Below are 12,445 nucleotides of genomic sequence, written 5' to 3' on the forward strand. Positions count from 1 at the left end.
ATGGTCGCAGCGTAATGTTACGAGAAACCAAGGGGGTTAACCCAGATGCAGGAAGAACCAGGAGACTAATGAACTCTGAAGGCTATTTAATGCCAAAGCGTTAAACCAAACAGAGAACATCCAAACAAGACGCTGCGACAAACATATGCAGGGACAGAGACCTTAAAAAGGAACCAAATCAAAGTAAAATGAGAACCAGCTGTGGGGAGAAGCAACAGACAGAGAAGAAGAGCGACCTCCAGAGGGAGTACGGCTGAGCAGCAGGAGGGTGAACGTATCACATAATGCTGCTGTGCTCTCCCTATAGACAAATCACTCTCAGTAAGGAGGAGTCCTGTTCGTTGCACACTTTTGGAATTTTCTTCCCAAATGTGGTGGAAGATGTTTGCTTTCAAAAATCTATGTTCACACAGTCACAATAATGGGTTGAAGAAAGAGGGTTGCTCAGAAAAGTTCAGATACTCAACCCATTTTGTCATTGTACACATATGCGCACAAAAGGAACCAAAAAGGCTTGATTAATGTCATAGATTTGCTTCTCTTTGGGCTCCAACTGCTGGCAGGAGCAGAAAATGTGGAGGTCACCTCCTGTTATCAAGCAAACCACCAGCTGATCAGAACAACAGCTTATATCATCAATAAACTAGCTGATTTTTTGAAAAATATATTACTTTCACCACCAATTCATAAAATATTATTTACCGGTAGTTTACATTAACAAAAGTTCTTTACAACTGATCTACCAGTTATATAAATGTTAGTACAACTGAATTTTTCACATAAATGACAAAACTCTTTACTTTTTTTTTATAATAATTTTAACAGCCTTATATGTATGTTCACAAAAATAACCAACCTTCTATGCAGTGAGAACTGAAGAAGAGCTTGATTTGAGCCTTGGAGATAATAATACCTGCCCTATTAACAGCTTTAAACTCTGGCCCAGATATCAAATGAACTGTTACCCACCTTTTTCCTCACCTCTTTTCTTTCTTCTTGTTCTCATTTTTTTTCTTAGTCTGTTTCATAAGAAGGCCTAATCCCTTAAATTTGTGATTAAATCAAATGATGTGCACTATTTTTTCTTTTCTGTCTACGATGTAGATCAGCTTCGCAACAGTTACCAAGTGGGCAACGATCATTCACTCAGAGTCATCTATGCCAACGGGATGGACACACACTTCCAGACAGAGCCTCATATTCTGGCAGGTGCGTTTGGCGCAGATTGCGACATGACTGTTGAAATACAGAACAATGATTGCAAAGTAGGGGGTTTGAGGTTGTCGATAATATGGTTTTTCATCCAAGTCTTTTTTTTTCTGACACAACAGGACTCCTGTTTATGTAGTTAAAGGGTTTAATTCCTGTTTTAGAACAGATTGCTGAATTCATCGCTTGATCAACTTTTCAACATAATCTCTTGGTCATTTCTTTATGGTGATCATCAAAAAACAGTTTGATTGGGACAGAGTTAAATTATATTAATCTAGAATGTTTAAAATGAACTAGATTTCAACAATGAATTCATTTAAATTGGTTTTATGCCTTTAATGTAGCCCCTTTGAGAATTCATCAGTTACATAAACTCAAATGAAAATAAACTGAACCATTGTATTGTTGTGTCCTCGTAAAATACGTAAAATAGGCATAAAATGCGTAACTCTGAACTGACCCAAAATTTTGAACAGTCACATAAAGACCCGTCGGCCGAAACCCTGTATGGACATCTGTGCAGATCGACGAATGCCAAACGCAAGAAACACATGAAATATCATGCATGTATCAGGAAAGATCCAAACTTCATACGTGGACATACCCAAAATGTAAATGCCTTCAGAAAGGCCTCCATGTGCAAAAAAAACATGGGTAAAACAGGTGGAAATATGTGTATGCAAAGCTTCATGTAAATGTCGGTATTAATAATTTGTCCTCAACTGTCCATTAGACACTGCAAAGTTTTCCATAGCCAGATATTTTAGATGTAAAAATAACACATTTACAAACAGACATGACTCAGACAGAGATGACAACATATTTGTGCACTACTATTTTTAGATTTGTCATGAAATGAGTTATATATTTATATAACAGAACAGAAATGATCAAAGACTTGCTCAAAATATGCAGATATACAAATTTTTTCCATAACTGCTAAGCAAAGAGGTTCAGAGCTATAAGTTGAAAGGAGCAACCATGTGTGATGTGTAGTGAAGAGTAGCTGTGAGTGTATGAAAACATGCTGTTTGCATGTATTAACCTTGTTTTTTAGTGTCACATAGAAAAACGTTTGGTACCATATTTTTGCAGTTAAATTGTTCCCACCATCTGTGCATGAAACTGTACGGCTGGTGTCTTAGTGCACTGATCACTCCACTCTCTGAATCTGTCTGTCCAAAGAAAACCTTTCCCAAATTAAAGGAAAACTTCAACCTCGCAGTACACAAACTTTGCAATTTTCTATACTGGCGCCTTCACTATCTGTCTCTTGATTGGCTGACCAGAGCTGCTTATAAATGCTTGCATATTCCTTTCTTCTGGACCTGGACCTTCTATTAGATAAATGAGGGAGCGGCTGTTCAAGGAGAACATATGTGCCTTTATGCAGGCTGCTGTTTCTAAAGAGAAACGTAAAAGCAGGCAATTTTTTCCATTTTGGTGGGGCAATACTGCCTCCAAGTGAGCAGCACTTGAATCTGCATGATTATTCCAGGCAGTTTGGTTCACTTCTGGGAGCCCTGTGTGAAAGCCAACCAAACTAGTAGAAGTTGTGACATTAACACTTGTGCTATCTTAGATGACCCCACCCTTACATTGACGTGTTCTCCCTACCATGACAAAGGTGGATAAAGGTGGAAAGATTTCATGTAATCCATGGACACCAGTGAGGATCACAAATCCTTCAAGAAAAAAGGTTCAGCACACTGTCTAGTGGGTCTAGATGACCCAACTTCCAATGTTAAAGTGCTTAAGATAGCACATGGGTTAATTAGCATTCTCTGCCCATTCAATTCAAGTCTGCAATGGTTTCTACAGTAATAGCACTTCAATTCTGCTCTTTTTCGCTTCTTTTTTTCATGTGCTTGATAAACTTTGCTCAAAATAGGAATTACAAGGCTTTACTTTTTTTTTTTTTATTTAGGTGCTGCTAACCCCACTATTGCCCGACGAAACATGACCCTACCTGGAGAAAACGGACAAAACCTGGTGGAATGGAGGTTCAGGAGGGAGCAGACGAGAGGAAAAGTTGTGGTTTTTGGGAGAAAGTTAAGAGTGAGTGCTTCAGTTTCTCCTTAGTAGAGGACAATTAGGAGAAAGCAATTACAGTAAATAAAAATAGGTTGGAATAAGATGTATGTGAGCTTTCTGTTAAATTATAGTTTGTGTAATTAAACTCAGTTTAACCATTTATTGCCCAAAATTAAAAAAGTGTTGTAAAAAGGCAGAAAAGTCATGCTCTGTGAGAATAGTGACCCATTAGCATATGTATTAGGTTTACAACCAAAAAAGGAGTCTTCTCCTTGACAGTGAGCTCGTGACTCACTCAAAGGTGATGAAGACAGCTCTCCCCATTACATTAAAAACCAGCTCATTTTCAAAAGTGTCCTACCAGCTGGAGGTCCAGTCGACAGTTGACAGCTGATTGACAGCCGAGTCTGTATGGGTAATGAAGCAGTGACCTCTATGGCATAGAAACCAGGAAAAACTATAGTTGACATTGTTGTTTTAGCTAAAATTGGATTTAAATAAGACTTGAAAACAATAAAATAAAAAATTACAACAATCCTTGAGATGCAAATATAAATCATTTTCTTACTTGAAGGTAGAGAAATTTGATTTTTGCGCTATTCTGTCTTTCATCCATCATGCCCGCAGGGTTTCAGGTGGATGACGTCCGCTTCAGCAGGAAAGAGTTTGAGAACAGGTTCACAGAGTCAGATTCCCACCCACTGGCACTTCAGAAGTTCAGACTTGGAGATTCACCTGAATATTTTTAGCCTGTCATCAGAGGCTGATGCACACCTGTGCAGGGTAATGTGCTTTAGATGGAAATACAGAGCAACTTTTACCTAAAAAAACCCCAAAAGAATTGCGGCTCCTCGTTCTGTGGGATTTGTCGATTGTACGCAGGTTTTACAGACAGGTAACAACTGAAAAGACTGTAAACCTCTGACCACTGCAGTGAGGCAATTCACTTCCTCTGTGATGCTCTGTGAAGCATTTTGCTTCCCTCTGTGTCCCTTTGTCTTGTAAGTGAAAGGAGTCACTGTAAATCCACATGAAGTTGTTCTGAGTGATTACCTTTTAGCAGTGATGAAACATGTCTATCCTGATGGGATTTGTCTCTTTCAGGATAACAATAGCCCTCTTCGTGGGCCATGAGGGATCACTGAATGATTCTGATGAGCCTGAAATTGAATTTTGTTCCATTCCTCCGAAAGGGTTCAGGGCTGTATTGGGATTTAGATCCCGCTGGACCTCTGGGTTTGGACGTAGCCGCCGGCAGAAGCGAGCAAAATAAACTCTCAATGACACCCGCTCCGTCACATCGCTGGCTTTTACCTCAGCAATGGAGTCAACTAATGGAGTTGTGAGGAAGATTAAAGCAGGACTTAAGAGTGCAAACATGACACGCCGTGCGTCCGTCTGGAAGATTAAGGGCGGAACAAATGTTAGGGGTTCATTTCCAACCTGTCAGTTATGTGCTTTTTTTTTCTGGCCAACTTTCTTTGTCGCAAACATGTTTACCCCGTTAAATGAGGGAGGCGAGAGGGCAAAAAAGAGAGGAAATGTTGAGTAGAAGTGTGCAGCGATGCTCAAAATTCTAGTGAAAGGGGGATTTTTAAAAATACCTTTGAGGAGTTGCTTGTAAAATCAATGGCAAAGGTGCTCTGAGTGCACAAATAAACAACCACGAATTCCCTTGAACTTAAAAGAAAGCCGATGCTGAATTTACTGGAATAGAAGTTAAAATTGTTTCATTTAATGTACCCGCAAAGAAAACACAAAAAAGAAAATCTATGCTATGCTAAGCAATGGAAAATGCCAGAAGTGGCGCTAGAGTAACATTTAATGGTTTATGGACAAAGAAAAGCTGCTTCGTCTTTACTGTTTTGAACTCTCATTACATGACACAAATTCTAGTTTAAAAATTTGACAAGAAATCTACAACTTTTTTGTAAACTCGTTTATATTAACTCATTTAGAGATGTTGATTGTTAGGTTTAATAACGTTTTGCACATCCAGATCTCTGCACAGACTCTGTTGTTTATGAAAGGAATTGCTTATTTTCCCCCACAGGTAAACGGGAGGAACTTGCTGTCGGTGGATTATGACCGAGCACTCCGAACAGAGAAAATCTATGATGACCACAGGAAGTTCCTGCTGAAAATCATTTATGACAACCAAGGCCATCCAACACTGTGGGTTCCCAGCTGTTCCCAAGTTCCCAAGCTGCTGTCAGTTAACCTGACATACTCCAGGTTAGAGCATCTCTGCTGAGATATTTTTATTTATGCAATCCTGCAAACAGCATCTCTGAAATAAAGGACACTACAGCTCCCATTGTTTGTTTGGTGTATGTCTGGGTTTTAGCAGATTTAAATGATGGTTTCTCAATCATATAAAAAAGTATAATTCTCCAAGACTGGAATGGAGGCAAAAGTAATCTCATAAATGTTAACACAAGCGTAATTTTTGTTTTTTGCAGTACTGGACAAGTGACGGGCCTGCAGAGAGGTCCAACAACTGAGAGGTGGGAGTATGACAGTCAAGGAAGAATCATTTCCAGAGTTTTCGCCGATGGAAAGATATGGAGCTACACCTACCTGGATAAGGTTGGGAATGACATCGCTGCCCTTTCAAGAAGCTCCATCATGAGCATGATAAAGATGACCCTTTGAGGCCCTAAAAGACTTCATTTTTCTAACAAAAAGAAAACCAGTAAAACATATGGATATAAAACAAAGAACTTCCCTGAAATGAAATGGCACCATATGTCTTTGTTAAAATGGGGTTTGCAATAGCCGGCAGGCCTGAACTATATGCATTCAAATCACAGAATTGGCATGCACCAGCACTATTTTGGCATTTATAGGAGCCTGTTATACAAATAGCACCCTTCTTTCTAAAAGAACAAAACCCAATCTGTTATATCTACAAAGTCAGATAAGGAAAAATCCACAGATCTTGAGATTAAATGATACTTTGAACACAAAAAGTGGAAATCATTGAGAACAATGCATATTTGTCTGGTTTAACCATGTTTTTTTAGGAAAAAACCTGGAGGAATTGTTAAGTTCTTTGGTGAGAATGACTTTGTAGGTCTTGCAGCATTTGAGTGGACCACAAATGTCTGTATATTTTTATGTATTCTGGAGTCAAATGTGAAGTCCTCTGGCAGACAAAGAAGCTGGTGTGAAATTGGCTCATGCTGCAAGACCGTGATCCCAATCCTGGCAGCAAGCTACCAAAAAAAAAAGAGAGTATTAGAGTTGTAAAGAGCGGGTCAAGGTCCAGACACTAACTGATTGAAGTCCTTTTCCCGGGTCTTAAGAGAGCTATACTTGAACAAATGTCTTGAAACTGCAATGACCAAAAACAAAAAAAGTATATAATTATTCCTTCTTTTTGTCAGGTAGAAAATTGTGCTCCAGTCCACCTGAGTTTTGTGATTTACAGTTTTCTTTTGTGTCCCCCTCTCCAACAGTCTATGGTGCTGCTGCTGCACAGCCAGCATCAGTACATCTTTGATTATGACTCAGGAGACCGTCTGTCCGCAGTCACCATGCCCAGCGTGGCTCGCCACACCATGCAGACCATCAGATCCATAGGTTATTACAGAAATATATACACCCCTCCAGAAAGCAATGCGTCTGTTACAGTGGACTACTCTGAGGACGGACAGGTCTGTGGCCTTAAATACATTCATTCAGGCAGATTTGAATTCTAATGACTTTAGGTTGAGGTTTTGGTTTTCTGAGTAAATTCTGTCAGAGCTGGTGATTTGTTTTACATATGAGATGATAATGTGAACAGGTTGTTAATGGTTCTGGTCCAAATCTTTCTCTTTTGCTCCAGCTCCTCAGAGTGGCCTTTTTAGGCACTGGCCGTCAGATCCTGTACAAATATCGCAAACAGGTATGATGGTGACATGTAGCTTAACCCGGATGGACTATGTTAATCGTTACTGACACAAACTCATCATTGGTTTTGTCTTATCAGAACAAACTGGCAGAGATCCTTTATGACTCAACGCGGGTCAGCTTCACATACGATGAGACCGCCGGCGTGCTGAAGACCGTTAACCTCCAAAGCGAAGGTTTCATCTGCTCCATCCGGTACCGTCAAATCGGCCCGCTGGTTGACCGGCAAATATTCCGCTTCAGCGAGGATGGGATGGTGAACGCCCGCTTTGACTACACCTACGACAACAGCTTCAGGGTCACCAGCATGCAGGCCGTCATCAATGAGACGCCACTGCCGATCGATCTCTACCAGTTTGATGACATTTCTGGTAAAATGGAGCAGTTCGGGAAGTTTGGAGTCATCTATTATGACATCAACCAGGTAAGATTGGAGAGCTAGCACTACTAACAATATTTTTAAAAATTCTCATAAACAAAGCGAAACAAGGCCTTCAGATCCTTTGATAATGCAGAAGGTACTGTTTAATATCAAATGAACAAGAAAGGTAAAGTAATTTAATTAGTAGCACGGAGTCTCACTGCCAGTTTACGTCTTTGATTTTATTGCAGTTCACGAGTTTGCAGTTAAAGTTAATTTTAAATTTAACATCTACAAATACATTTGCTTGTTGAATTTGCATTCTATAACCAATTTAGCTTAATTATGACAAACTGCTTAAGCAGTTTGTCATAATTAATGGCAGAATATTTAAGATGGTTAAAATATTCTGTCCAAAAATTGCTTTAAAAGGAAATTACTTCCTTAATTGGATGAATCAGAATTACATTTTCAAATGAAAGATTGATTTAGGTATTCTTTTTTTAAACTAAGCCGTAGTTCTTCATGTTAGGTTTGTTTTTACACCTTGTTTTCACATATTTAGCTAAATTACATCTGAAAAAGCAACACGCAGACCCATGTTTAAGTGTTTTCACGTATATTCATAGAACCTTCCCAGAATTTCTGAAAAATTCCTGAAAAACACCCAGAAATCAAAACAGAGTGAAAGAGTTATTGTATTCACCTGTTATAATGTTCATTGGGTCATTCATAAACTCTGTTCTTGGGAAACGTCACTTATGTTTTTAGAGTCAAAAATAAAAAGTATTATTTGATTTTTCAATGTTTTTGTAAATTTTAATAAACTACAACCATGCACAGCTTTACAAAACAATTTCCCTGTTGATAACATCGCAGAAAAGCCTTCTACTACCAAATGTAATTATTTCCTTTTTTTTTCAACGGAGGGTGATTTCTCCAAAATTTGTGAAACAGAGAACTAAATCTTAGTTAATGGCAGAATTTTCAGACTATTCATATGTCTATGTGACAAAACTTTTACTTACCTCTTAGACACCTTTTGCTTCTGTGCATTGGAGTCAGATCAGCAGGGATTTCTGTCATCATGGAAAATAAGTTATTGTTTTTCTGAGTTTGTCTCTGCTTGTCTTAGATCATATCCACAGCGGTGATGACCTACACTAAACACTTTGACGTGCATGGCCGCATCAAGGAGATCCAGTACGAGATTTTTAGGTCTCTTATGTACTGGATCACCATTCAGTATGACAACATGGGCAGGGTCACCAAACGGGAGATTAAGATTGGACCGTTTGCCAATACCACCAAGTATGGATATGAATATGATGTTGATGGACAGTTGCAGACCGTCTACCTTAATGAAAAACTGATGTGGAGGTATGGCTGTTTCCACCTAAAACAACAAGTCATGTGTCATTTCCAGTCTCAATGCTATAATTTGTTGGTCCCTCCAGGTACAATTATGACTTGAATGGAAACCTACACTTGCTGAACCCTGGCAACAGTGGCCGGCTGACGCCGCTACGCTATGACCTAAGAGACCGAATCACTCGTCTGGGAGATGTTCAGTACAGGTTGGACGAAGATGGACTCCTGAGACAGCGAGGAGCTGAGATATTTGAGTACAACTCAAAAGGTGATGAAATAATTCAGTTTTTGTTAGCCTGACATAATAATGAGCTCAGAAAGAGACCGTTTTTTTTATCAGTTTTATCAGTATACCTGTAGTTATTTGGCATAAAGCGATACTGTCTATCCTCCACACTGATCATAAAACTTTTATAGTATGCAGACATTGAAGATGCATTTGAAAAAACCTAAACATCAAAAATCAAACATTGTCATCCAATCAGTGATGTCCCTGCCTTTGGTTAAAATGATGGACAATCGTCATCTTCCTATCAGCAATGTAGTGGAGTACTTACCTTTTCCGCTTTCTTATTGTGTTTCATTTTGATATCTGGAAAGTACTTTGGTTTTCTGAAACATTTCCTTTTTGTTTCGTTTCATTTTTTCTATTGTGTTTTGGTTTATGGAATTTTGTTTTCATTTCTAAAATGTATTTTTACAAATACTTTAAAATTCAATTGTGTCAAGTGATTTTTTTTTTGGTGTGATTAGGACTTCAGGGACACCGTAGTACCAGCTTCCATGAGACATTTCAGTTATACATTTAAATACTCAGTTAAATTGTGTCACTGCCTGAGTATGATTCCCAAAATTCCTGCCTATTTTTAACAGGTCACTTTGCTCATTTTGGTTTTAGGTCTTTTAACCCGTGTGTACAGTAAAGCAGCCAGTTGGACCATCACGTACCGCTATGATGGCTTGGGTCGGCGCGTGGCATCAAAAAACAGTTTAGGCCAACACCTGCAGTTCTTCTACGCAGACCTGAACTACCCCACGAGGATCACCCACGTCTACAACCACTCCAGCTCCGAGATCACCTCCTTCTACTATGATCTGCAGGTAGCTGTCTCAGACACTTACTCTCACACTGACTAGACTCTGTTAGCTGATGTCCAGTGAAAATGTGGGTGGTTTTTGTTTGTCAATTGTCAAAAAATAACTTTTTTAGCAGTATTTTGTTATTATTAGCATTGAGTAAAAAATGGACAGCTTCTCTGTTGTTTGTTATTTTAGAATTATTTATTTTAGTCTTTGTTAATTTCAAGACTATAAAAAAAACAAAGAAAAATCTATAAGTGTTACTTATTTTGGTGTAGGACCTAACAGTTTCAGAATAAAATGCTTAAAAAGTTGTTGAAAATCTTAACTGAAATCATCTTTTGGGTTTTTAAATGACAAAGGATTCACTTCAATTTAAGCACTTGTTAGACCTATTTGAGGATTTTCCAGCAATATTTTAGTCAGGTTTATCTGTAAGCATGTACTTGACATATTTAAAGACATGTTGTAACAATAACTGCCAAATAATTTAGAAAAGAAAAGTTTTTTTACAGGAAAAAAGGCAACTTGGATTTGTTGTCTTTGAAATCGGGAAAATCTGTTGTCTAAATTGTTATATTTCTTCATCAAATGCTTAATCAGGTAGTTCCAAGTTGTGAACACTGACACAATTTTAAGTAAGACATAAAAACAGGACATTTTTCAGGAATTGCATTTCAGCAGCTTTAGGAACCCCTGATAGCACAGACCTGGAGTCGTAGGGAAGTTCCAGATCATTCGTCCACTCAAACAGTGTCGTGTGCATTCCTGCGCAGGGCCACGTGTTTGCCATGGAAATCAGCAGCGGGGATGAGTTTCATATTGCGTGTGACAACACCGGGACTCCGCTGGCTGTCTTCAGCAACAACGGGCTGCTGCTGAAACAGGTATGTGTTTGTTTTCTCGTAAGCTCTCGAGCATGTCATATTTTTGTGAAACAGTTCTGTGCCTTCATATCAGATTACAACCGTGTGTTGGTGTGTGTAGGTGCAGTACACGGCATACGGCGAAGTTTACTTTGACTCCAACCCAGACTTTGTTCTGGTGATTGGTTTCCATGGAGGTCTGTACGATCCTCTGACACGACTGCTGCATTTCGGAGACCGAGATTACGACATCCCTGCAGGGAGGTAAACCTTCTGTCATGCTCTTTTTCAGTCCAAGCACGGATTACTCTTGCTGTGAATCTCATTTCTTTGTTTTGTTTTATGTAAACGCAGATGGACCACTCCTGACATCAGCACTTGGACGCGTGTTGGAAAGGAGCCTCAGCCTTTTAACCTCTACATGTTTAGAGGAAATAACCCCATTAGCAAGATTCACCAGGTCAAAGAGTACGTCACAGGTACCTAGGAAAATAATATATATTATCATTTAGCCCAGTTCATGTGCCAAATCGCCTGGATTTTTTGCTGCAGCATGAAGGTTTGGGCCAAAATCCTGCTGCATTTTGAGGTTGTTTTTTTTTAAAAACATCGCAATAATTCAGTTTAATCCCATTTATAGGAAATGCATGAACTAGTTTTAAAAAATCTCTGAGTCATGATGTTTTTCCTTTTACAGCCACATGAGTTTAGTCAAAACCTGAAACATAAAACATTTAAATTTACATTAAGTCGGGTTCAAATGGCTTCCTTTTATTTTGAAATTTTGACAAGAAAATTGAGATTAGCTGCTTCTTTTAAACGCTTGAAGCCAAGTGGATAATGCATATTGATAAACTATTTTAATTGCTGTTTTTAGTTTCCAAAATACACTAAAAATTGTCTTGAATATATTAAAATAACAGAATTTCTAAAACTTGAAAAAGCAGAACATTTTTATTATATTCTAAAAGTTGCAACAACACAAGGTTTTTTTGTTGTCATTCCACAAAGAAAGAAATGTCCCGATTTCACTGTAAACTAATGGGTTTCTCTTTTTAATGGCAGATGTCAACATATGGTTGGTCACATTTGGCTTTCATCTCCACAACGCAATCCCAGGATTCCCCATTCCGAAGTTTGAACTGAGACAGCCGTCACTGGAGATGAAAAAGAGCCAGCTGTGGGATGATCTGCCAGTAAGTTTTCTTCTCTTGGAAGAGGCAGGAGAAGAGTAATAAAGGTGTCACTTTGCTGCTAAACTGGCTTTAGCAGGCAGCAGCCATTTCATCTCGTGCAATTTCTGCTAATTGTGACGGAAAACGTACATATTCACAACAAGAATTTTCTTGGTCATTCCACAAACATCCAAACAATTATTTTTGCATCTGAAAAATGACTCTGAATGACCTAAATCGGTTTAGCATTTTGAAGACATGTTCATCTGCAGCTCCAACGTTTGCAGGGAATTACAAGACTAGAAAAATCGTGAATGATTTTTCTACCTTTAGCAAATTATTGCATTGAGTTTCCTAAAAACTGAATAAAACTGGCAAAAGCAAATAAAGACGTTGTCTAGACGAGACAAAACTAAACTCCAGGAACTCCATTTAAACATTTGTTTGTA

At 38.6% G+C, this 12,445-nt stretch overlaps 1 protein-coding gene across 19 annotated transcripts in view; it reads left to right on the plus strand.

Moving 5' to 3' along the window:
* The window catches only part of tenm3 (teneurin transmembrane protein 3), a 709,086-nt gene that overhangs the window by 693,194 nt on the left and 3,447 nt on the right, over positions 1-12,445 (plus strand). For all 19 annotated transcript variants that reach the window (XM_078946824.1, XM_078946819.1, XM_078946845.1 and 16 more), the window contains 14 exons: positions 1,105-1,209; positions 3,140-3,270; positions 5,300-5,481; positions 5,709-5,835; positions 6,708-6,905; positions 7,079-7,138; positions 7,223-7,567; positions 8,640-8,884; positions 8,962-9,143; positions 9,774-9,976; positions 10,732-10,842; positions 10,943-11,085; positions 11,176-11,300; positions 11,887-12,017. In XM_078946824.1, coding sequence (XP_078802950.1) covers positions 1,105-1,209; positions 3,140-3,270; positions 5,300-5,481; positions 5,709-5,835; positions 6,708-6,905; positions 7,079-7,138; positions 7,223-7,567; positions 8,640-8,884; positions 8,962-9,143; positions 9,774-9,976; positions 10,732-10,842; positions 10,943-11,085; positions 11,176-11,300; positions 11,887-12,017 — 2,288 coding nt within the window. The remainder of the gene's footprint in view (positions 1-1,104; positions 1,210-3,139; positions 3,271-5,299; positions 5,482-5,708; positions 5,836-6,707; positions 6,906-7,078; positions 7,139-7,222; positions 7,568-8,639; positions 8,885-8,961; positions 9,144-9,773; positions 9,977-10,731; positions 10,843-10,942; positions 11,086-11,175; positions 11,301-11,886; positions 12,018-12,445) is intronic.

This window comes from Oryzias latipes, chromosome 1, assembly GCF_053564925.1.
Source record: "Oryzias latipes strain Hd-rR chromosome 1, Olatipes_Hd-rR_3.1".
Taxonomy (NCBI): domain Eukaryota; kingdom Metazoa; phylum Chordata; class Actinopteri; order Beloniformes; family Adrianichthyidae; genus Oryzias; species Oryzias latipes.